Raw genomic sequence first — 25,958 nt, 5'->3', positions numbered from 1 at the left:
TGCTCTGTGCCTGATTAACAGGGGAAAGGGAGGAGAAAGGACACAGATCAGAAACGACCACAGGACAGGAGCATCCAGCGTTAAACGTGGCAAGACGCCTCCTCGAGGAACTTTAATTCCTGCACTCTTCCCGTTCCTCACATCGCAGCTGTGGTCCATTATGTACGGGGCAGTGGTGCTGCTGACTCTCATCAGCTGGAGCGCAGCTCTGAAACCCGAGTGGATCCCCGGGAATTATCCTTCGACAGAGGCCGGGGCTGAGGATTTCGTGAGAGACTACAACTCAACCGCAGAAGAGGTCTTTTACTTCAGCACAGAGGCCAGCTGGAACTACAACACCAACCTGACAGATCACAATTCGCAGCTGCAGGTACTATGAACAAACAGTTTTACAGACACCTAGTAACACTGCTTGTAGTCCAAATAACTACCACTGCACAAAACTTAATCTAACACGAGCCACGATTGACTTGCATGTGGAACGGTTGAGTTAAAGTGCTGTGGTTCTGCCATAAAGCCTTTTTTGCATAAAAGACCGATAATTCAGCCATATCAATGGCTCTTTGAACAGCCTGTAATAATTTGACAGCGTATGACAAAACATCACAATTACATGTCTTCCACTTGGTTTTCTTGTGTGTATTAAGATTAACTGTAAATAGTTTGGCGACTGCTGTAAAGTTCCACTAAATTGAGTGAGCAAGAATAGTAAGATTATTGAGTAACACTTGAGTTAAAGGACATGACTAATCATTATAAGTCTATACTGCCATGTGTCATCATGTCTTTCACAGCTTACGAGAAGTTGGGTAAAGTTAAGTAAAGGAGAAATAGAGAGAGAGAGAGAGAGAGAGAGAGAGAGAGAGAGATAGAGAGAGATGAAAATAAAAGAGGGTAATCCAAAATTTTCTAGTAATCCAAAAAGGTAAATGTAAATGCACACAGCTTTGTGTTTGCAATGAACAAACAGAGAGCTATTTATACACAGAATAAGTAGGAACTAAACAGGACATAAGTGACACACTAATCAGAAACCACAAAAACCACCAATTACAGACATACTGTAGAAACTAAGAAAACAAGAACCAAACCAGACCTGACGTAACACCAGTAATGAAGAAGTGGTCGGGAAAGATGATGATGATGATGATGCATGGAATCGTAAACCTAAAGCAGAGCTGCCAGTGGAGGCCAAGAAGACCAGGACCAGGGTGACGTCGGAGGACTGAGGTGAAGTGGGACAGAGGTCAATGGTGGAGCCAAGGGAATGGAGGACCATGGTGACACCAAAGAGCAGCCTCACTAGCTGGACAGGCTTAGCTGAGGAAGAAGGTCTAGGGCCCCCTTCCTCAAATCCTGCCCTGGAGGTCCAATGCACTGCAGAGTATAGCTCCAACCCTGATCAAAGTCACCTGCCTGTGATTTTCTAATGATCCCAAAGACATTGATTGGCATTGATTAGCATGTTCAGGTGTGTTTGATTAGGGTTAGAGCTAAACTCTGCAGGAAAGTGGATCTCGAGGTCCAGATTTGAGGATCTCGGATCTAGGGTTTGGGACAGAACTGGGGAGTCTAACAAGACAGACCGAACCTGTGGAAGAGGAAGGGCTTTAGAAGTGGGCATTTAGGTGGGACATAAATTCATTATGGACAGGTCAATATCAATGCTGTCAAAGAGAAACCATTGAGATTTTGAAATCCCATTTGGGACTTTCTTTCCTATGGGATGTGAAGTGCTGGGCATTTCATAGTGCAAAAGTTCCAATCAGACAAGTTATGCAATCAGATTATATTTCCAATTTCCAATATAGTAATAGTAATAAGTGATAAGTACTGAATAAGATTAGGGCCACGTAATAATAAAAAAATGAAACCTTCTCGAGATTAAAGTCATTAAATTTTGAGGAAAAAAAAAAAACGTAACTTTTGAGAAAAAAGTTGAAAATGTTAAGAATAAACTCAAGTCACTATAAAAAAACCTGTTAAATAAAAAATACATTACATTTTGAGAACAAATTAGAAATTATATGTTGTGAATTAGTTTAGTAATAAACTTGTTAAATTACGAGAAAAAATTTGTTACATTTGTGAAAAAAATTTAAATAAAATGTTAAGAATAAATTAGTTGAATTATGAGAAAAAAGTCATTAAATTTAAAGTAAAATCTAAACTTTGAGAAAATAAGTTAAAATGCAGAGAATGAACACACTCAGGTTCATTTCATCTTACACAAAGTCTGTGGGCATCTGCAGTGGCGTAGGTGGGAGAGTAATGTGTTTGGGAGAAGCATATGATGCGACTGACAAGGGTTCAGGTCTGTCTTTTGCTGAACTTGCTTTTCATCCTTTCCTCATCACATATCACATCAGAAAAGTGGAAATCAACTGCCTTACAAATGTTCCAGAATAATGTATTAATTGGCTAGGTTTAGTGTTAATAAAATACATTTATTGTAAATATTAATTTGTGGACTGGTTGAAAAGTATTTAAACTAGATTGTTGTTGCACAGTGTTTCTCGTGTTTTCTGCATCAGTGGTGGTGAGAATGGCAGCGCCGTTTCCTCTGCTTAGCCTAAATCATTGCTTAGTCTGTGGTTTGATTAGGGGTAGGGAGGCTACAGGGAGGCTACAGGGAGAGCTTTGTTGTCCCAATAAGGCATCTTCTAGGCTTATGAATCATTTTAATTAATAAAATCATTTACACTCTGTTATTATTGCATCCTGTTAATATACAGTACAACAATAATGAAGTGCAAATAGTATCGGTCACTATTTATAATTAAAATAGCATCTAATTAGCTACTATTTACACTTGAAAAGATCTACTACATTTACATAACGTACTGTAAATAGAATGGCTATATTCACTTATTGTAAAGCACCTATGGCAGGGCTGTCCAAAGTCTGGCTGTGGACCAAATATGGCCCACAGCTTGTCTATTGAAATTTGCTCAAATGCGCTGTCATTTCTATAGCGCACGAGAATTCATGAATGCACCACAAGCGGAAGAGTACTACTTACATGAAGTGCACTGCATGGTCAGTTATTCGCTCTGCATAAAGACCACGCAAAGAAAGCTATTTAATGGACAAGTTTATGGGTGGTAACCAATAAATGGTTTATTTGAAAACAAAAAAACAAAATGATTTCGGTTTTGTTCTCGTTTAACACTACAAGATTCTGCTTTAACCATATTTGTAATTCGTTTAGACAATCCAACAGAGGTCCTAAGAATTCTTTACCTTTATACTGCAAGGGAAAATACAGCTATATCATCTGCTTATAGGAGGAAGGACACTCCATATTTTTCAAACATAGCACCCATTGGTAAGCATAAATATACAAAATAAAATTGGGCCAAGAATTGAGCCCTGTGGCACCCCACAAGCAAGTAGGCATGAGGACGAACTCTGTTGGCCAGTGGAAACACTAAATCTTCTGTTTGTTAAAAAGACTGAAACCTTGGCCTGTAACTCAACACAGCTCTCCAACCTGGAAATCAAGGTATTGTGTTCAACCATATCAAATGCAGAGCTTAAGTCTAAAAGCATCAAAGCCACAGCATTCCCTTTATCTGTTTCTAGTAAAATATCATTTATAACTTTTAAAAGTGCAGTTTCAGTGCTGTGTTGAGATTTAAAACCCAACTGTAATTTTAAAAATATTATTTGACATCAAATGGGACTGCAATCTTAGAAAGAATAAAATGTCAAGTTTGATATAGGCCTACAGTTATCAAATTTCGATGAATCAAGATTAGGCCTCTTTAATTATGGACTTACTATAATTATTTTTAGGCAGTCAGGGACAACCCCAGTAAATAAACTAGTATAAAAATAATTTTACTGGTAGAAAAAAAGGTTTTTAGCATTTCAGCATGATAAAACAAACTGCTTACTGGATCTGCTTCTCCATCCAATCTATGTTTAAATGATAAAGCACTTCAGTTCATTTCGACACAGAAAAACAGAAGTTGATATAGTTGATATAGAACTAAAAGTTTGACTGGATGCCAGTGTGATGAATGCACACACACACAGACACACACACACACACACACACACACACACACACGCATGCCTCTTTCAGACAGCTGTTTCAACACGGTTTCACAGCTGTCTCAACACTCACTTAGCTTTTCAAATGGGTGCTGGCACCGCTAACGGCTCAAATTCTCTGCTCAACATCTGAAGCAAACCTCAATACAAAAAGCTGTAAAAAGAGTTTATAGAGAGCTGGGCAGAACCTGAGCGATGCCTGGTGTGATGTCTATTATTTCAGACACATCAAACGAGGTGATCAAAGAGCATCTGGTTTTGGGCATCTCTATTGGAGGCGGTGGGCAAAAGGCCAGGTTGTTCCTGTGAGCGGGACACACTCTTACTGTGTATGAATATAAAGCAGCACTGTATCAAAGCAATACACCCGTTGCACTCATTCCACAGGGACCGCTGTCACAGGACGCCACTCATTGTTGCTGGAGCAGGTATTTTTGGTTTCACAGTCATCATGACCGTGGGCATCTTGGTGGTGTGCATTCAACAGATGGTTGACGGAGGTTATGCTAATGCAGCATATGCTGATTTGCCTTTCAGGCACTGTTGAGACTGCAACGATTTAGAATAACACAAGCGAGAAGCCGCTTATGTCTGCAAATCAAATTAGATGAGAAAGTAGAAAATTCCAACTTCCAAGCAGCTTGGAAAACTTGGATATTGTAATTAAAAACTTGTGTGGAAAGCCACGACTCCAAATGAACCGTGATGCGATGCATGATGCCATGTAAAGATGGTGCCACCCATGCACACAACGATTATGTTTTAAACAAATACAATGCATCAACGAGTCAAAATTACTGCATTACATTATTATGATAAAATAGTTTTGTACATTTTTTTAAATAAGCTTTTCTGTTGATCATTCACTAAATGTACAGCATAAACTGACATTGAGAATATTGTAGAACAGTGTATTTTTTCTCTCTCATCTGGCAGGCATCTTCATCCAAAGCAACTTAAATTTAATGTATGTTTATTACATTTATGTTACCTGAGGTGCACCTATAATCTTTCATGTATCAAAAATGGTCATCATTTAGATATAAATGGTGATATTCTAACCTAATTTCAGCGCTGCAAAAAAAATTTTTTTTTTGGGATGAGATAAAAAAACAAACAAACAATCAGTAATTATTTTCAACATTTATTGTCATCATATAGTCAAAAAAAAAAGGAATAATAAAAAACATAATATATATATATAAAAATTAAGAATATTGATATGGAATGGGCATTGATTGCAGTTCTTGAATTTGTCTTCTCCATTCTCAGATATTTTGACTGAACTTTAACAAAACATATCATTCATTAGTCACAAACTAATTTCTATACATAAAATTAGACAACAGATTTATAGAAAACGAACCGCTGGATTTCCAATTTAAGTCATATTTAGAGATTTTATTAAAGTAGCATAGTTATTTATTATTGTGATACTTACAAAGCCCCTGAATTATTATTTAAAGAGTGCAACAGTAGAACCACATTTGAAATTGGCCTAAATCAGATGCAAAAAATCTGCCAGATGTCTGTGAAAAAAATCTGAAATGTTTATGTAAATGAGTCCCTAGAGTCTGCATTATTCATGCAGTGAATTTCACAATCCGCTTTACTCTCATGCCACTCCCATACATTGGAAACACTTTTTCCCTCTCCACTCAGTTTCTGTGGCAGAGTGGCCATGTGTAGCCCATAATTTCATTTCTGCTTTGAGAGAGACAAAAGGAGGCTGGAATCAGTTAAGAGCTCTTTTAATTAGCCTCTAAAAATAAAGCTCTCAGAAAAGAGCCTTTTAAAAACAGTTTAGACACTCCAGAGACACAATGAGGTGGAAAACAAGTACAATCTGCTCGGAAAACTCACATTCCATACCCTTCATCAATATCTGCCGATTAGAGAGGGGGAAGTGTTTAGGGAGGATTGCAGGGATGTTTCATAGTCAAACTAAAGCACACTAGACTGAGCTCATCACCCTTTTTAATGGTGTCAGTCACAAGCTGTTATGATGTTACTGTTTTATGTCAAGCCTTGAACCTTGCACCCTGTTCGGACTCATCATCACATTCTTGCATAAACATGACAGAACAAATGGGACCTTGGAAGAAGAGGTGAAAAAACAAGCTAGCCATCTTTATCTCGGAGGAAAACTGAGTGTGAACATGCAAGTGAAGGACGAGAGATAATAGAGATAAATGCACATGTCACCAGCTTGTTCATCAGTGATGGAAGCTCACCTCCACTCGGGTCAATAAAGTTGAACCCATCATGAACTGATGAGTGCAACCGCTGTGACAGGGTCATCATGCCCTGCGGTTATCATAACAGCAAAGGGATGCTGGGGTCAAACGTCCACAGCAGGAAGAGGTTAAACATCCAGAAAGAGTGACGCACCCAAGTCCAGGATAAACATTTAGGAAGAATGTACACTAGAAATGTAAGGAATTTAAATAGAAAAAGAATGTAAAAATGCTAGCTTAAACCCTGCTGTTGCTTTAACATATACAAAAAAAACAAAACATGCATACATATACATTTACTAATATAATTTTAAAAATAATTGTTTGTTTTATTTTGTCCTTAAAAATCTATTTTATATATGTATAAACCACCTTTAATTTACACCAAAAGAATGTAATATTTAAATAGTTATGCATAGTTAGTGAGCATTTTTGCACAGCATAGGAGGTTGCATTTTCTGTTGTTTAGTTTAAGTTTATTGCACTATTTTAGTGTGTAATTTTTATGTGTGTTCTGGAGAATCTTTTTTAAATTAGTAATTTTTTTAAAATATGAAATCTTCCTGAAGTAAACGTACATCTCTAAAAGTAATGACAACTCGCAGCTGGACAAATGAATCAGATCTTGATTCATTAAAGGAATAGTTCACCCAAAAGTGAAAATTCTGTCATTAATTTCCCTTATGTCGTTCCAAACCCCTAAGACATTTGGAACACAAATGAAGATATTTTTTGATGAAACCTGAGAGCTTTCTGACTTTCCATAGACAGCAAGGGTCCTACAACAGTCAAGGCATGAGATGTATTTTACATTTTTAGATGAACTATCTCTTTAACTACTCTGGCAGGTTCGTGACTTCATTCAGTGAAAGATTCATCAGATTCATTTAAACCTGTAACTTGTGATTCTTTTGAGTGGTTCATGAAAAGAATCAGTTGTACTGTACGTGAACTCACAAGAACAACTTGGCGGTTATACTGTACTGTATATGATTTATTTTTAACAATGAAGCACCATCTTTGAAAAGCCATGCATCCATGAGAGGTCTTGAATGGTCTAATCTCCACTCCAGAATATTTTCTTAAAGGGATGCTTCACCACACACAAAAAAAAAAGAAAGAAAAAAAGTTAATTCTGTCAACATTTACTGACCCTCATGTCATTCTAAAACATTGTGACTTTCTCCATTTTGTGTAGCATAAAATAATAATAATAATAATAATAATAATAATAATAATAATAATAATAATAATAATAATAATAATAATAATACAGTATATTTTGAAGAATGCCTATTTTTTTGTCTATCCAATGGAGGTCAATGGTCGCCAAAACTGTTTAGTAACCAATCGCTCCTCAAAATCTTCTTTGATGTTCTGCACAGGGAAGAAACTGAACAACATGAGGGTGAGAGAGGAACGTGTAAATCTTTGGTAAAGCTTTGAAATATCCAGCGACAAATGACAAATATCCACTTCACCTCTATTTCCCCACATCCCTTACCCAAAAAATATCCTAAGTATCTCACATAAACAGAGTGTGGGCGAAATCATTGTCCCTGACAATATAGCCACACTCTCAGCTCAATGATGTCTAACGGAGAGAAATTTAATGACTAAAAGATTCTCCACAGCAGGCACACCACTGTTTTATGGCATATGAGCGAGCAGGTGCTTTATACCTCAGTACGGATTGTTTCAGGTGCTATTCGTGTTCCCCAAAAGAAATGATTTCCTCTCAGGATCCAAAGAATAAACTGATGGATGGTGCGAACTCAGTCACCTCATTTCATCCCTTGTTGCTGCAAAAGCAATTCAAGGTCTTACTAATAACATAACAAGGATGAAAGAAACTCCACACTGTTCTAGGCTTGAGCAAGAGCCAGAAATTATTATTAACAGAGAATGAAAAATACACAATACACATGAGAATGAGTTCTTTTTTACACACATTACAAAAACGTACAATGCAATCAGTGCATTCATATTCACAAACAAATTAGGCTTATGAGTCAGTTATTTTAAGTGAATCAAAAACATACAATGCATGCTGTGAATTATGATTTACAAACAAATCCCTCTTTATGAGCTGGTTCTTTTTAGTAAAACCAAAATATGCAGCTTGTCTGATTCTTAAACATATGACTTAGGATGCGTCATTGGTCATATTAATTGGTCATATTAATGACCAATTCAAGTTTGTGAGTTTGAATCAGTTTACAATCCTTTACCGAACTCAACCAATTAGAGAAACACCAACATCTGCAAGTTAGTATAGTTTTCAGAAATAAAGTTTTGCATTAAAATAATACAAATTAATGAACTAATACAGTTTATATTCTATATAACAACAAATAAAAATGATCAGTTTTCATTTAATTAAATTTAATTCAAACATGAAAGCTAATTTAATTGACTTCAAAAGAGAAGTGACAATTTAAATTACAATTGACAATTAATTTCAGAATTTTTTTTTTTTTTTTTAAGATGTAATGACAGTTTGTCTCAGTAATAATGATTTGGGCCATTTTGCATAGAATAATCAAACTCTCCTCATTGTTTCCTTCAGGTTTCTGCGTCTTTGGAGGAGCAGGCTTTCACAGAGGCATGGGGTCAAAAAGCAAAGGCTACCTTCAGTGATTCTCTCATGGAGAGCTTCACTAATCCAGACCTGAAGAAAATCATCAGTCAGATCAATGTTCTGGGACCCGCCAATCTCCCAACCGCAGAGAGAGAGCGGGTGAGTTGACCACTTGAGCTGTGGAAGAGGAGCTCTCGACGAACCATCAAGATGTGTTTTGATCGCTCTCTTTGTTTTCTTAGTACAATACCATTCTGAGCCAGATGGACAGCATCTACTCCAAGGCAAAGGTGTGTCCCTCTTCAGAGGAATGCTGGTCTTTGGAGCCTGGTGAGAAACGCTCCCAACACTTTGTTGATGTTTGTCAGTAAAGGTCAAAATGAAGGTGAAAATACAGACGCATGCGCACAAGGAAGTACAAGGGCTTGCAATACAACAAAAGAACGAATTGTGTTTCACATGAACTTGAGGCTTTAAAATTTACATTTGTTATTCATCCAATATTCAGGACAACACCCTCATTGCAAGTATGATATTGCTTTTACACAACAGTTATCAATAAAAAAGCAGTTAATACTTTGTAACTAATTGGTCAGGAAACAAAATCTCTAAAATAAATACAGCAGTGGATGATTCAATGACTCCTTTTTTTTGCTCCTTTCGCTAAGGTCACATTTCCCATTGTTCGGCCAATTGTTGCATGCAAAATGAGGGAATTACAATGAGAATCCAAGCAATCTGGAGTTTCACACAAGGGTGAAAGATTTCCCAATGCAGATTTCCCGACAGGTTCAAACTGGTCAAATGAATTTGCATCATTGATCAACACAAAAATTCTTGGTTTGAAAGTTGCAAACCGATAATTATCCTTTTTGTCTGTGGAATTAGCAAAAGTGTAGCTAATGTGACTGCATCTTCAATTACTTGAAGATCCACTAATAAGGACTTGTTGCACATATACAGGTGTAACTTTGGGTAACACTTTATTTTAAGCACAGATTATTTCTATTAACTAAAGTAGCATGTATATTATTAGCCAGAGAGGAACTGTTAAAAGATAACAGACCGTCCCACCAGGAATCCTACTGATTTGGCTGTTTATTACTTATAAAGTGCATATCAATGCCTTGTTATGCATGCCCATATTTCAGATCCTTTAGTCTTAACATAGCCTACTTTACTATTAAGAAGAAATTGATTGAGACACAAGTCTGAAATAAAGTGGGATCTAAGTTTGTAACTTGCTGAAAGAATTCCTGTAAAATCCCCACCACTTGACCTCACTTGCCTTACTCTGAACAATTAACTTTACTAAATGTTTGTTTACTTCAGCACTGTTTGTTTTAGGGTTTTTGCCAAAAAGGAACAGAACATTCCACTAGAAGTGTTTAGCTTATCATAAAAGGTTGCTTCTATCTGAAGAGTGCACCATTACATCCCGGTCACAACAGTTTCACATTTGCTAATAACATCATTGATCTCTATAACATTCAAAATCCAAAACTATCTGCTTATTTGGATGAAATCACATGTTTGTTCTAACAATGTTCCATACCTTTGTACTTGCTTGTATCTGCAGCAGACGTGTTTATTTGCATCGTTAAATACACATACACTATAAAAGTCACAAACAAGCAGCAGTAAATCTGACTCTGTATGAATACACAACACTAAACTATAGCTGATGTACATTAACTCTTTCCTACTGTTCCTGTCCTCCACTTCATGGATCCAGTCATATGATCCAGTGCTAAAATCAACATGTGTTACATGTGCTTCTATTCAAGGCTCTTCCTGAGAAACTGCACTGATTTAGCTTGTATCAACCACAAAAATCCGGAACACCGTTGTAAACAGACGCCTTTTCTTCATTTGGGGCTCATCTGCAAGACCTAAATCTCAAACTAGGAGTTGTTTTACTGCAGAGTTGGTGTTAAAAACAGTTCACTTGGAAATGAAAATGTACTCACCTTCAGGCCATCTTTTTGAGAAAAGATTTGGAGAAATTTAGCATTCCATCCCTTACACACCAATGGATTCTTTGCAGTGAATGGGTGCCGTCAGATGAAAAGTTAAAACAGCTGACAAAAACATCACAATAATCCACACGTCTCCAAATTAACATCTAATGAAGCGAAAGGCTGCATGTTTGAAATAAACAAATCCATCATTAAGACATTTTTATCTTCAAACCACTGCTTCTGGCTAAAAATGTAATACACATTCATAAAATTGCTCCAAATACAGTTCATGTTGGATAGCCTTAGGGTGAGTAAATTTGGGGTTAACCATATTTCTTTAATTATTATGCATTTATGTCATTCGTGTTATTTTTAGAGCTCACAGATATAATGGCTACCTCAAGAAGTTATAAGAGGCTTCTGTATGCCTGGGAAGGGTGGCACAACGCCTCAGGAGTCCCACTCAGATCCCTCTACCCTGAGTTTGTGGAGCTCAGCAACAAGGCATCTCGGATGGATGGTGAGTGAGTAATTCTCGTAGAGGAGAGAAAGATCAAGAAAGAGAGATTTGATGCCCGTTCTTCTTATCTGTTCTCCCCAGGCTTTGATGATACAGGCGCTTACTGGCTTTCCTGGTACGAATCTGACACCTTCAAGCAAGACCTAGAGAATCTGTTTAAACAGCTTGAACCTCTTTACCAAAACCTGCATGCCTTTGTTCGCCGAAAGCTCTACGACTACTATGGTCCTAAATACATCAACCTCAAGGGTCCCATCCCCGCCCACCTCTTGGGTAAGTCGTTCGACTGTGAAAAATATTACACAACTGCAAAGTCAGACTTCGACATAAAGCATAAAATCTGGTCCTCATTTCAATATATTCTGGACAAAAATCACCCACTTATAGGAAAATAGATTCAGACTGCTTACATCTACTGTACAAATGTACATTCAGCAGGCACTTTTGTCCGAAGAAACTTACAATAGAGAGGCATAAGTTATTTGTCACATTGGTAACACTTCACTTGAAACCTTTATAAATAATGCATTATACAATGATTTTAATGCATTAATTGTGCCTTGTAATGCACCTAATAATGCATGTTATGTCTCATAAAAACTGTTATAAAACATCATAAAACTATCCTAAATTCAATGCTAAAATCTGTATCTATAAAATCTATATAATGCATTGAAACACAGTAAATAACCAATTTCAGATTTAAGGAGTATACAAGTAATATAATGCATTATAACTTTAGTGACAATTGTTTATGAAAAGATATAATGTATTAACTAATATTAAGTAATAAGACCTCATTGTAAAGTGTTATTATAAAGCGTTATTTTTACCAATAATGTTAAAAATTTTATTAATTTCCACCATGATATTAGACACAGAACATCATTTAAGATATATTGGAATTTTTTCTTTACATCTCGTGACAATCCTGAATTATTAGTTTACCTCTTCCAATTTAGACTTCTTTTTTTTATTGCAAGCTATCAACAGGTAACTGTTTACATCACACAATTCTGACTTTGTAATATAATGCATTATGAATGCAATTTCATATATTAAACATTCAGGTTTTCAGGTTTTCGACATTGTAGTTCTTTATCATATGTTCTTATTGTGTTTGGTTTCTGTTTCAGGCAATATGTGGTCACAAACGTGGAACAACGTCTACAACATGATGATCCCTTTTCCTAATAAGCCCAATGTAGATGTGACAGACACCATGGTTGCTAAAGTAAGCGAACAGAACTGTATCTTTATAATGTAATAACATCCTCAGCACTCCAGAGACTGATAAAGTGACTGGTACCCATAGGGTTATAATGCTACTCACATGTTCCGGGTGGCTGAGGAGTTCTTCACCTCTCTGGGTTTGCTCGAAATGCCTCCTGAGTTTTGGGACAAGGCCATGCTGGAGAAACCCACTGACGGAAGGGATGTGGTCTGCCATGCCTCAGCCTGGGACTTCTACAACCGCAAAGACTTCAGGTACATTATCTCAGTACAGTAGTTCATATTACTGTACAGTGGCAAACTGTTTTAGGATATCTAATGCTTGCATATTCCCTGAGGTATTCTGTCATTCTAAATCAGTTTTTGCATGTGCGTAAAGTAACTGCACTTGGTTACCAAAAAGACAACAGTGTCATTAGAAAGCATGCTTGAGATTATAGTAATTGGGAGATGAGACATGGATTGTGTAAAGAAAAAAAAAATACATTAATATCTATTATTTCCAATCATGCTTTAATCTATTTGTGCATTTAGGTTGCATTATATTCTAGTTACAAAATTAGCTGGAACATTTTGGAAGGTTTTGTTTGTTGATTTTAGTTAGCTATAGTTCACATAAAATAACAATGAACAATATTAACAATACAGAATTTAAAGCAACTGTCTGTTTTGTACCTTGTAATGTGAGTTTAAAAACCACGCTGATGGTTCACGGACATCTCATAAAGCGGACGGTTTCTGTATCTTTCCCCAGTGTCTGTTTTGTGAGTTTGTAAGTTTGTTGAGCGGATACAAACTTCCACAAAAAGCAAAGATTGCTTTACGGCAGCAACAAATGCATGGCTGTTTCACACAGCAATTAATTGCAAATTATGTGAATTCGTAATTTGAACACTTTTCCCAATGTTTTTTTCATAATTGTGAACTTGTATTTGAGCATATAATCATGCAATTTTGAGATATACAGAATAAAAAAAAATATATATGATTGTGCGATTAAAAGCCACAATAATCTTATTTATCTATTTTAAGAATTTTTTTTTATTCTGTGGCGGAAATGATATTTCATATTGTCAGATTGCGACGGGATTGGGATCATAAAGGGATTGTAAAATGTAATATAAAAAAAATACACAAATCATCATCAAACATATTCTTAAGTAATGTAGCTAAATGTGTGCTCCCTGACAGAATCAAACAGTGCACCACTGTGACTATGGAGCAGCTTTTCACCGTGCATCACGAGATGGGACATGTGGAGTATTACCTGCAGTACAAAGAGCAGCCGGTCAGCTTCAGGAGTGGAGCCAACCCTGGCTTCCATGAGGCCATAGGAGATGTGCTGTCTCTCTCTGTGTCCACACCCAAACATCTCCACACCATCGGCCTCCTGGACCAAGTGACCGATGATGCTGGTAGGTGAAAGACATTCAGAATGATACGTACAGTGTAAACCTGAGATCAGCTGATTAATTATTTGAAATTCCATAGAGAGTGACATCAACTACCTGCTGAAGATGGCTTTGGAAAAGATCGCCTTCCTTCCTTTTGGATACCTTATTGATCAGTGGCGCTGGGGTGTGTTTAGTGGACAAACACCGCCTGAACGTTACAATGCAGAATGGTGGCACCTCAGGTACAGTAAAACACAAAGCAAAACAGAGTCTCATAGTGGAACACTGAGGTCAGCAGTCAATCATCTGTGCCATTACGGCATCCCTGTCCTGTACTTTATAGTTTATTTTTATATACTTGAAATACACTAGAAGTACATAATTATGTGCACTTCTTTTTCACAACTGTTTAATATTAAACAGGTCATGATAGCTTTATTACCTTTTTATGATACATCAACCTTTTTAGTGTTTTTTTGTTATTGCTTTTTTGCTGCTTACTCCCACGTCCACAGTCTGGGGGCAGTAAAATGTTTATTTATGTATTTATTTTAAGAAATTAATACTTTTATTCAGCAAGGGGATATTACATTTACCAAAAGTGACAGTAAAGGCATTTATAGTGTTACAAAAGATAACTGTTTTAAATAAATGCTGTTCTATTGAACTCTATTATGTAATGATTCCTGAAAAAAAAGTATTGTTATTTATAATATATATATATATATATATATATATAAAACAATATTAAACTGTGATGATAATAATGTTTTTTTAGTTGTAAATTAGCATATTATGATTCCTTTCTGCATTTTTGATTAAATTAAAATAGCCTTGCTTACAATGAGAAACTTTTAACACATGAAACAAATTAAAACCTTACCAACCCCAAACCTTTCAATAGGAGTGTAAATATTTATTTTTTAATGCTGTCAGTCAACTAAGACGAGGTATTTGTATTTAAATTTAAACCAACAGTACTTTCTTGAATTGAATGTGAATATTTTCCCCTTTGTTAGAACAAAATACCAAGGCATCTGTCCACCAACCAGACGCACAGAGGAGCATTTTGATGCTGGAGCGAAATATCACATTCCTGGAAACACACCGTACATCAGGTGGGCTGATCACCATGAGCTGATTAGCAATCAATAATCAATACACAGAGAAGATAACTACTTCCTCTCATTTCACCTCTCATAGATACTTTGTGAGCTTCATTCTGCAGTTCCAGTTCCATCAGAAACTATGTCAGGCTGCTGGACATACCGGACCTCTGCACAAATGTGATATCTACAGATCAAGAGAGGCTGGAGCTGTTTTAGAGTATGTATTGAGTGTAAAGTGCGACTGCCGGGGGTCTGAATGAATCCACTGTATCTTCTGTACTTTGAGATTAAGTGCTACTTTATTCTGTTCGGAAGGAAAGTCTTGAAGGCTGGTTCTTCAAAGCCTTGGACAGAGGTGCTACAAGAGGCTCTGGGCACTAACAAAATGGACGCCAGCGCCCTGATGAGCTATTTTGAGCCAGTTACTACCTGGCTGAAGGAACAGAATGCGAAAACAGGAGAGACGCTGGGCTGGCCTGATTTTAATTGGGTGCCACCAGTACCAGAAGGCTACCCTGAAGACATCGGTAAGAATGTGTGCAAACTATTTTTTTATTAGTTTAGCTAATTAATTTAGTTAATTATAAATAACATTCTACAAATAACGTATTTAATCGTGTCCACTGACCTGCACGTAAATACACCCGGTGGAAATGTTGCGTCTCTTAGCTCCAGAGTTGCCAAATCCATGTTTTTCAGGCCTGTGAAAAACAAGTGTGCTTAATTGTACTGAATGTAGTGTACTTGAAACCTTAAAAGTATATTTTTAGAAATGTAAAAAAATCCACTTAAGTGTACTTAAACAATATACACTTTCATGACTAAAGTGCACTGTAATAGTGTAAAATTTATAAAAGTATAATTTAAATGAAAGTACACTTTAAGTCATTATGTTTTAATAATATTATTATAATTATATAAACTATAATGCATTTTAAATTAATTGAAATGAAGATGCAATGAAGCGTCCAAAACCATCACATTAAGTCTGCGCTTAAGTATATTGTTTGACAGCACCGTTGCAAACAAACCAAATACTAATTTCTTTGAAGGTGTTAAACCCATTACAGCAGAACATTTACTATTTACTAAAACCCAATAAAGTGGGTTAAGGGAATGTAGTTTGACAAAAACATAAATAAAAATCTTTCAAACTTTACCTTTAAGCGATCTTGCATTTAATAAGTACTATTAAGTACAACTTAAGTACTCTTTAAAAGTGTACGTCAACATACTTGCACATGGTTTTTTTCATAGGGATGATTTTATTTTTCTCTCTTTGATGTGAAAGCTAGACATGATGTTGTTATCAGCCTTGATTTATTTTTTCAGATTCTGTTTTTGATATTTTAGCAGAACTCATCCTCATGTTGTTTGAATGCCTCAGGTAAAATAACAGATGAGATGCAGGCCAAGCAGTTCTTAGAGGAATACAACAGCACGGCGGAGGAGGTCTGGAACGCTTACACTGAGGCCTCCTGGACCTACAACACTGACATCACTGAAGCCAACAAGGAGATCATGGTGAGCCCCGGCCTGCTCTCTCATCTACAACACCACTCATTCTCAGAGTCTCATGCTGCAATTTTTGGTTTTAGCTGCAAAAGAACTTGGAGATGGCCAACCACACTAAGATCTATGGACTAGAGGCCCGTAAGTTCGACACCAGCGACTTCCAGGACGAGTCGGTGAAGAGAATCCTGACCAAACTGAGTGACCTTGAGAGAGCTGCACTTTCTGAAAAAGATCTTATAGAGGTAAGACAGACAGATGATAGATAGATAGATAGATAGATAGATAGATAGATAGGTTCTAAATGCAAGGCAAGGTTATAGTTGTTTTTGTTAGAATTTAACTTGGACTTTTTGAAAGACTACATTTTGACTCCTCATATACTTTTCTTGTTCATAGTACAACAATTTGCTAGCATCCATGGAGACCCTGTACAGTGTAGCCACAGTCTGCAAAAATCAATCAACTTGTCTGCCTCTAGATCCAGGTGAGTTCACTTTTATTAATTTCGCTATACTGTTCAAGAATTTGGGTGAAGTTTTATTATTACTATTATTATTTAACAAGATGATCAAAAGGGACAATAAAGAACGTTACAAAATAAATATATTTTATTAACCAAAAAAAGGATAGCACTTTATTTTACAGTCCTGTTCCTCATTTACATACTATGTACTTATTATAGTAATTTCAATAACTATGTAATAACTAGGGACTAACCCTAAACCTACCCCCAAACCTAACTCTACCCCATGTAGTTACCTTGTATTACCAGAACTTTCTTAGATAAATACACTACAATACACTGTAAGTACACTATAAGTACATGAAAATACACATACTGTACAATAAAGTGCAACCCAAAAAAGTATAATAATTTCCACATAATACATATTAAGCAGCACATCTGCTTTCAACATTGATAATAATTGATAAAAACTGGTGCCGTGACCCAGATAGGGTGAGGTTTAGGGGGTGAGGGTAACGGAGGCCAGCGAATAGATGCTGTGCAAGTAAAACGTCACTCCTCTAATCTCAAGACATATTGCTATTGGCTATTGGCATAAGGCTATTGGTTGCAGTATTTAGCTTCCTTGTTAGTGCATCCTCCTCCCATGCCAGAGCCCAGTTTCGAGACCCACTCGGAGCAAGAATGGGGTGTGGTGGTGAGAACCCGGGAAAGAGGGGTTACACTAACACAGGGATAGGCAACGTCGGTCCTGGAGTGCTGCTGTCCTGCAGAGTTTAGCTCTAACCCTAATCAAACACAACTGAACAAGCTAATCAATGACTTCAGGATTACTAAGGCTAGAGACAAGTGAGTTTTTTTCTAGGTTGGAGCTAAACTCTGCAGGACATCGGCACTCCAGGACCGATGTAGCCTACTCCTGCACTAGCATTTCAGCTTAGCATAACAGGAATAAATTATACTTTAAAATATATTAAAATTGAAAACACTTCTTTTAAAGTGTAATAATATTTTTGATCAAATAATGCAGCCTTGGTGAACAAAAGAGGCTTTCAAAATTTAAAAAAAATATTTGAACACTTTTAGACAAGATTTTGAAGATTAATAAAATAAAAAAATGAATAAAAAAAGTTATGCACATGCATGCTGTGCAAAAACTCAGAAACGGTGTCCTTTTCTGTCTTTTGTTGGTTATGCTAACCAGTGAACAGTGACCAGTGAAAGTGCTTACAGAGTCTTGTTTTCATATCACAGCCTGCCAAATTGATTACTATAACCCCTTATGCTATTTGATGCATTTGTGTTTTGTTTTTCAGATCTGAATAAGATCATGGCCGAGTCCAGAGATTACGATGAGCTGCTGTTCGCCTGGCAGGGTTGGCGTAATGCCTCGGGCAGAGAGCTCCGCAGCAGCTACAAGAGATACGTGGAGCTTGCCAACTTAGCTGCAAAGAGCAATGGTAAGTGCCTGAAAATAAAGCACTTTTAGTAATGGGACAGCTGGAGAAAGATATTTAAAATCTTTCTGTGAATTACATTTTCAGGACACATTTTATAAACTTATTCACATTAAGAATAGTTCCTGAGAGTTTTGATTGTATTTGAAGCTCCAGTGTTGATTGTATATCTAATATCAGGTCACACGGATAATGGGGCATTCTGGCGCTCTCTGTATGAGACCCCCACCTTTGAGGAGGATCTGGAGGCCTTGTGGAAAGATCTAGAACCGCTCTACATCAACGTTCATGCCTATGTGCGCAGGGCACTGCACAAGAAATACGGAGCAGAACGAGTCAACCTTAAAGGACCAATTCCAGCTCATCTGCTCGGTGAGAGATGAAATATACATAGTGTATGTACATAAAGACAGCAGCTGTTTATGATTTATGGAGAAAATAATACTTTTTTTTTTTTTTTTTTACCATAATAGAGTAGCTGTGTATACATACACACCTCAGACACATAAAAAATACGTCAAAGTGAACTTTGCATAATAGGTGCCATATAAACTGAAAACAGCCTAATAAACCTCATCACTCACTGAGTTTGACTTAATAACTTCTGTAGCTTTAAAAAATATATTTAATACACACAATGAAGACAAGTATACAGCATTTTATTTTTACGTTTGACTAATCAGCAATACTAGATATCATTTTAAATGTTTTTTATTTATTTGACATTTTTTGTTTCGGCTGCTCTGAGACATGATAGATGATCTGAGACATTCATCCATAAAGCAGATGATACCATTTCTCTCTCTCTCTCTCTCTCTCTCTCTCTCTCTCTCTCTCTCTCTCTCTCTCTCTCTATATATATATATATATATATATATATATATATATATATTTTTTTTTTTTTTTTTTTCTATCAGCATGACAGCAGCACCCTGACATTTTCATGCTTATTACTTCTAATAACTCATTTGTGCATCAAGCTTTTGATTTTCTAATTCATGCAAGTTTCTTTATCAGTCTAATGTAGAATACTTTGAGCAGTCCTGTGCTGGGCAGATATAATCTCATACTGTGATATAAATGATATATCAAACAATGACAGCCTCAAGCCTTTAACTTTCAACCCTAAAACGTTCCAATGAAAAATTATTTTTTCTTAAAATATTTTGATTTTGTTTGACCTCAAGGAGTTTTTATCAAAATGTATGTTTTTATCTAAATGAGAATGATGGAGTGGTGTGGTGTTAGAGGAAAAAAAACCATCATAACGTTTTTGAACAACATGACTTTGTAAATGATGATAAAATGTTGTTTTTTTTGTCAGCCAAATCTGAATTCTGTATCCTATGCCACCTCAATGCAAATATAGAAAATTACTTAATTTGAACATTTTCAAATCTTTTCCTAACCATTCATCTCTACATAATTATTTAAACTCAAATTTTATTTCACAGTAATGATTAAACATGAACAACTACAAAAAAATCAACATAATTTATGCAAAAAAAAATAAATCATTTTCATTCCTGAATTCACTGAAATGAGTCAAATTTATGAAAGATTAAAATCACTGAAAATGGCCAGGATATTTTTTTTGTCCGGCTAAAAAACAAACACTGTCCACATCTTTTTTTTTTTCTTGAGGGTTTACATTGATATTCTGTAGTTGTTTGCGGCAACTCCAAAGCAATCGACAGGATTTAATGTGCTTTCAAAATCATCAAGCGTGACTGTGTGTGTGTGTGTGTGTGTGTGTGTGTACATATCAGTGACTACATTTGCACTGTGGTACTTGCGTTTGTGTGTATGCCATGGTTCCACATGGCTGGAGATTAAATGGCTTGGAATTCCAAGCCCAGCGGTTTCCTCCAGTGCCACTGGTCAGAGATACTACACCATCTCTCACATCCTGCCTTTCAGTTGGCTGATGTTTTTCTCTGCTCGGTTTTCCTCAGGAAATATGTGGGCCCAAACGTGGTCTGGTATCATGGACCTTGTCATTCCGTACCCCGATGCCACACAAGTGGATGCCACGCCAGCCATGATAGCTCAAGTAAGATTACAACGAAAAACACATTCTTTAATCTATTTCTATTCCGACAGTCTGATATCTTGGAAAAAGCCATGTTTTCTGAAAGCAGTGGCTGTTTACATTAGGTGTCAAAGAAGGTAGATGCTGTATACACTGAGTGTAAATAGTGGTTGATATACTGTTTGCACCAAGCCTAAATAGCAACAAATAGCATCTTGTTTGCATGGAGTGCAAACAGGTATGATAGACACATTTTTTGCCTCTGTGTGCATTCAAAATCTCCTTGTATTATTGAAATACAAACATTGCAAACAAATGTATTATGTAAATGATATATTGTTTGGTGAAGACTTTGTGTAATGGTATATGAAGGACATACATGGCACTCATACCTGTAAATGTCTGTAAGGTGTCCTCTGATTGTGAGGTGCTCTTTGGTTCTTCAGGGTTGGGACCCCAAGCGGATGTTTGAGGAATCAGACCGGTTCTTCACTTCTATAGGTCTTCTGCCCATGCCTCCTGAGTTCTGGAGCAAGTCCATGCTTGAAAAGCCGACAGACGGACGTGAAGTGGTCTGCCATGCTTCTGCTTGGGACTTCTACAACCGCAACGACTTCAGGTACAAGCCTCATATCACAGTAAGATGGTCCAAACTAGAGCAGAAGAGGTGTGATATAGTAGTTTAATAATGAAAGATGCGAAACCGTTTGGAATAAAAAATAGTTTGTCCAAAAATCTATCCGATGTAAGAGAATTGTGTAATATAATTATAATGGATATAAACATGGATATGAATGTGCATTTGTAGTGTACTTCAAATAATAAAAGTATATACGTCTTTAAAACCGTACTTGCAGATATTTATTTTTTTGTGCTTTAAAGTACACTTATTTGGATTAACATACGTAAAGTACATGATAATACATTTAACTTTTATGTGTTATTTGATATTAAAAGTTAGTAAACTGCAGCTTAATTACAAATGAGTAGTTACAAATTAAATGGCATACAAATTTAACTAGAAGTGACATTTTAACCATATTTCAATGGGACAAAGGGAGTTATTTTGAAATTACATATAAAGATGTTCTTAAGTGGGTTAATAATGAAGTTACATTTATATACATTTTTTCTTTATGTAAAATGAATATCTAATACATTTTAATGTAATTGTGAATAACATGCGATTGCAATTTGAAAAAATGAAAATATATTTTTAATATATAAAGCTTATCTGGACAGTTGAGTGTTTGGTTGTGTCTTAATTCAGTCACTATGTTTCCTAAAGTCAGTGCACAACAAGGCAGCTCATTAGTTTTGGACTGAGCCTATTTCTCATGAACTGTCTACAATGTCTCCCTGGCCAAACAAACCCTTATTTCAACCACTACTGTTGTTCATTTGATAAAGGGAGGATGCTAGAGCTGTAAAGACATCTGAAACAACAATTTATTTCCTTTTCCTTTTCATGCATTATTCTGTGAACCTCATTGTTAGCTTTTCCCATTCTCTTATTATCCCAAGGATCAAGCAGTGCACAGTGGTGACCATGGACGACCTCATCACCGTGCACCATGAGATGGGCCACGTTCAGTACTTCCTGCAGTATAAGGATCAACCCATCTCTTTCCGCGACGGCGCCAACCCTGGATTCCACGAGGCCATCGGTGACGTTCTGGCCCTGTCTGTTTCCACACCTAAACATCTCCAGAGCATTGGCCTGCTGGATAAGGTGGAGGACAATAAAGGTACAGCTCATGCATCTTCAAAAAACGCTTGCATCAAAACACATGAAATGCTAGTTCAAACCCTAAGTGTCTTACTGGTCTGTAGAAAGCACCATCAACTTCCTGATGAGCATTGCCTTGGATAAGATTGCCTTCCTGCCTTTCGGTTACCTAATGGACCAGTGGAGGTGGAAGGTGTTTGATGGAAGGATCTCAAGCTCAGAGTACAATAAAGAGTGGTGGAACATGAGGTAATTGTTTTTCTATACATCCATAAGTTAACTAACATTAATTGGGTTCTTTGAATTGGGTTCTATGATTAGGTAGGCCTAATAAGTAAAAAGTGTATGGACAAAATTCAGATAAATAAATGAAAAGTAGGGCTGTATACTTTAAAAATCGTGATATGGAACACTGTCTGTGAATATTAATGCGCAAAAGACCGCTATTTAAATATGAAGTTAGCCGCTGCAGGTTCTTCTAACTTTACTTTTTGAATTACGCGTGGCGCTTGTTTTCTCAGCCTTAATATGAGGTGTTATTTGTGCCTTTTCTAAGGCTTACCAGCAGAAGTATGGTGTTATTCACCAGATCACAAAATAAACATCTTCATCTTCAGACCTTCTGTGAGAGTCACTTCACCTAGTTATTTGTTTTCGAACCAGTAAAATGCCAATGCTGCGTGATTTTCGTAAACGATGCTTCGTTACGTCAGAACGGTTTCAAAAGTTTCCGAATTTTATTGGCTTGCATTCTTCATATTTCATTTAACGGTAGTTAATGATTTGATTATATGCATTTAAGATATTATAATTTCAATAATACATTTGGTTTTGGGGGTCGTTAAAGCTGTCTTTGTTAAACAGTTTTGACCAACAGGTGTCGCCAGCGTGTGGCGTTTCAACCACTTCGAAACAAAAAGGTTCATTGCCTGCAAATCATATGGTCAACGGTCTACACGACAACCCTTGAAAATAAAATTTCGGATTAGCTTGAAGAAATTATACCATGTATTAAAACTGTACAGTAAATTGTACCTCTCCAAATAATAATAACAAAAATAATAACACAGTTCATTAAAAAAAGAATATTAGTCTAGGTTCATTTTCATCCATGTTTTCAAAAAATACATATATAGAACATAAATAGAGGATGCAATTTTAAAAATAAAGTTGTTTTAAAACTTCTCAAATATGTAATGACCGCTCAGAGGCAATGCAGATGTATCAAATTTGAGTGTTAAAATAAATGTGCATCTTAAAAAATACTGTATGTATGATTTCTTTTTGAAGTGTTGCATCTATACATCATATTGTTTGTCATCTAACTGATTCATTGGTCTATATTGAGGTATTGTTACACCCCTCGCTGTTACTGCTGTTAGCTAACCAGTTATATTAACATCAAAGCTGTGCAGTATGAAAAGTTGTACCAGAGCTGAATTTGTGTATATTAAACTAACAGAATGAAGTACCAGGGATTGTGTCCACCTGTACCGCGCACTGAGGAAGACTTCGACCCTGGTGCAAAGTTTCACATCCCAGCTAATGTGCCCTACGTCAGGTACACAATGAAATATATAACTAATGTGGAAAGATCTTGCATCTATGTAATAAAATAAGACTTTGGATTGACCGTTTTTTTTTTGGTTTGGCTCCAAAAGGTACTTTGTGAGTTTTGTAATCCAGTTCCAGCTCCATAAAGCCCTGTGTGAAGCCGCCGGTCAGCCAGCTCCGCTCCACAACTGTGACATCTACAAGTCCACAGAAGCAGGGAAACTCCTGGGGTCAGTAAATCACTGAGAACTGAGTTTACAGTTTTTATAAGCACCAGGAGCAATTAAGCAGTAAGATTTTATAGATTCTCATAATTTTTCTTCCGAGTAAAAGAGCTGTACTCCCTCCTCCTTAGTGATGTGATGAAGATGGGCTTCAGTAAACCCTGGCCCGAAGCCATGACTTTGATTACGGGCCAGCCCAAAATGTCAGTCCAGCCTCTGATGGAGTATTTCCAGCCGCTCATTGAGTGGCTTGAAGAGGAGAACAAAAAGAACGGTGAAGTCCTGGGATGGCCAGAGTACGATTGGACACCTTACCAAAGTAAGCTTAGAGTTCGTGAATCGACACTCAAATGTTGGTTTACCACTCAATTTCCTGTGTTTTATTGAAAAATAAATGTGCTTCAGCTGGGATACTTGGATGGATTTCAGTCAAATTAATTGGAGCAGAGTAAAATTTGAATGTTAGTAAGCCTATGACTTTCCAAGAAACTCCAAAACCACTGGATTTGGGTGATTATTAAAATAGGGAACGTTTATTTTCTAAAAAATAAAAAAAATCTTTACATTTATATATATATATATATATATATATATATATATATATATATATATATATATATATATATATATATATATATATATATATATATATATATATATATATTCAGGAATATGTGTAATTCTATCATTGCAATTTTATTTTTGTGCTGAAAAGTAAAATGTCAGAATTTCTATATTTCTGACTAATCCCCTTAACCATACTTTTAACTTCTCTTTTATAATTTTTTTTATAACATTTATATAATACATTTATAAAAAAGATGTTATAAGAATACAGAGATCAAATTTTCAATTAACATATACTGTATAAACATTGTATATGTTTTTGTTAAACTGTATTATTTATAACAGAATCTCTGCCCTCAATACTGCTGTCATTACCATCATCACACCAATAATTTGTATAACATAATATACATTTAAAAAATTCATAAAATACATTTGTTAAAACGTGTCTAAGAATTTCATAAGGATTACATTTTCATTTAAACTTGGTACTGTACAACTTTATCCTTTATAACAACAGAATCTTTGTCCAACTTTTGCTGTCATTACCATCACACAAGACTTATATTTGTATAGTAATATAAAATACAATAAATGTAAAACAAAAGATTCATAACTTGATAAAGATAGTTTTCAACCAACTTATATGCACAATTTGGAATATTTGTAAAATAATCTGTCCCCAGTACTGATCACACCAAGAATTTGAGTATCATTCCATTCTGTTCTGTTCTCCTTATGATGGAAAAGACAAGGTTAATTATGGTATATATTATTTATCTGTTAACATGCACAACAGTAAAACTATCATCAATAACAAATATCCGGACCATAGCACTAGTCAGATGCTCACACACATCTCACCTGTTGGTTTCAGTCACTTCAGTGATGGAAGAGAAGCCGAAAGCGGTCAATTTCCTGGGTTTGAGTGTGGATGAGGCAGGCGCTGTGGCGGGACAGTGGATTCTCCTGGTTCTGAGCATCGTCTTCCTACTTGGCATTATCTATTTAGTCTACAGATACAGGAAGACTAAACGCTTACAAGACAAATCAATGTCTCAGATGGAGCTAAAGTAAAATCCTTTAAAAGGAAGACATTCTATTCTTACCATGCAGTCTTTACTTTTTGACTAAATCCACCTCTTTTTGAATGTAATGTATATTTATTATTTTGGTCAGATTTGTTTGACTATGCAATGAAAGGTGACTTGTAATTTATTTGTTAAAAATAATGTTTGACTGCTGTTTTCAGTTATTTGTATAGTCTGTATTCTGATTGATTTTACTTGTAAACCTTCAGAATATAAAGATTTATACAGA

General features: G+C 36.1%; 1 protein-coding gene across 1 annotated transcript; it reads left to right on the top strand.

The window, feature by feature from the left end:
• On the top strand, nucleotides 1-25,958 carry ace (angiotensin I converting enzyme (peptidyl-dipeptidase A) 1). The gene is made up of 25 exons (XM_026277237.1): nucleotides 1-370; nucleotides 8,866-9,036; nucleotides 9,120-9,207; nucleotides 11,215-11,358; nucleotides 11,440-11,631; nucleotides 12,495-12,592; nucleotides 12,674-12,846; nucleotides 13,783-14,006; nucleotides 14,083-14,227; nucleotides 15,005-15,103; nucleotides 15,189-15,311; nucleotides 15,410-15,621; nucleotides 16,482-16,618; nucleotides 16,693-16,851; nucleotides 17,006-17,093; nucleotides 18,392-18,535; nucleotides 18,713-18,904; nucleotides 20,488-20,585; nucleotides 21,011-21,183; nucleotides 22,089-22,312; nucleotides 22,398-22,542; nucleotides 23,756-23,854; nucleotides 23,955-24,077; nucleotides 24,203-24,390; nucleotides 25,516-25,958. The coding sequence occupies exons 1-25, from the start codon at nucleotides 161-163 to the stop codon at nucleotides 25,713-25,715; spliced, it is 3,849 nt and encodes a 1,282-aa protein (XP_026133022.1). The 5' UTR covers nucleotides 1-160; the 3' UTR covers nucleotides 25,716-25,958.

Source organism: Carassius auratus, chromosome 12, assembly GCF_003368295.1.
Source record: "Carassius auratus strain Wakin chromosome 12, ASM336829v1, whole genome shotgun sequence".
NCBI lineage: Eukaryota > Metazoa > Chordata > Actinopteri > Cypriniformes > Cyprinidae > Carassius > Carassius auratus.
The sequence above is the reverse complement of the archived record's forward strand: the minus strand, read 5'-3'. Positions and strand labels throughout refer to the sequence as shown.

Excerpts from the sequence above, each read along its gene's own strand:
- ace (XM_026277237.1), top strand. The coding sequence starts at position 161 with ATGTACGGGGCAGTGGTGCTGCTGACTCTCATCAGCTGGAGCGCAGCT. Across the intron at positions 9,208-11,214 it reads ATGCTGGTCTTTGGAGCCTG|AGCTCACAGATATAATGGCT; the intron begins GTGAGAAACGCT and ends TGTTATTTTTAG. Across the intron at positions 18,536-18,712 it reads CTTAGCTGCAAAGAGCAATG|GTCACACGGATAATGGGGCA; the intron begins GTAAGTGCCTGA and ends ATCTAATATCAG.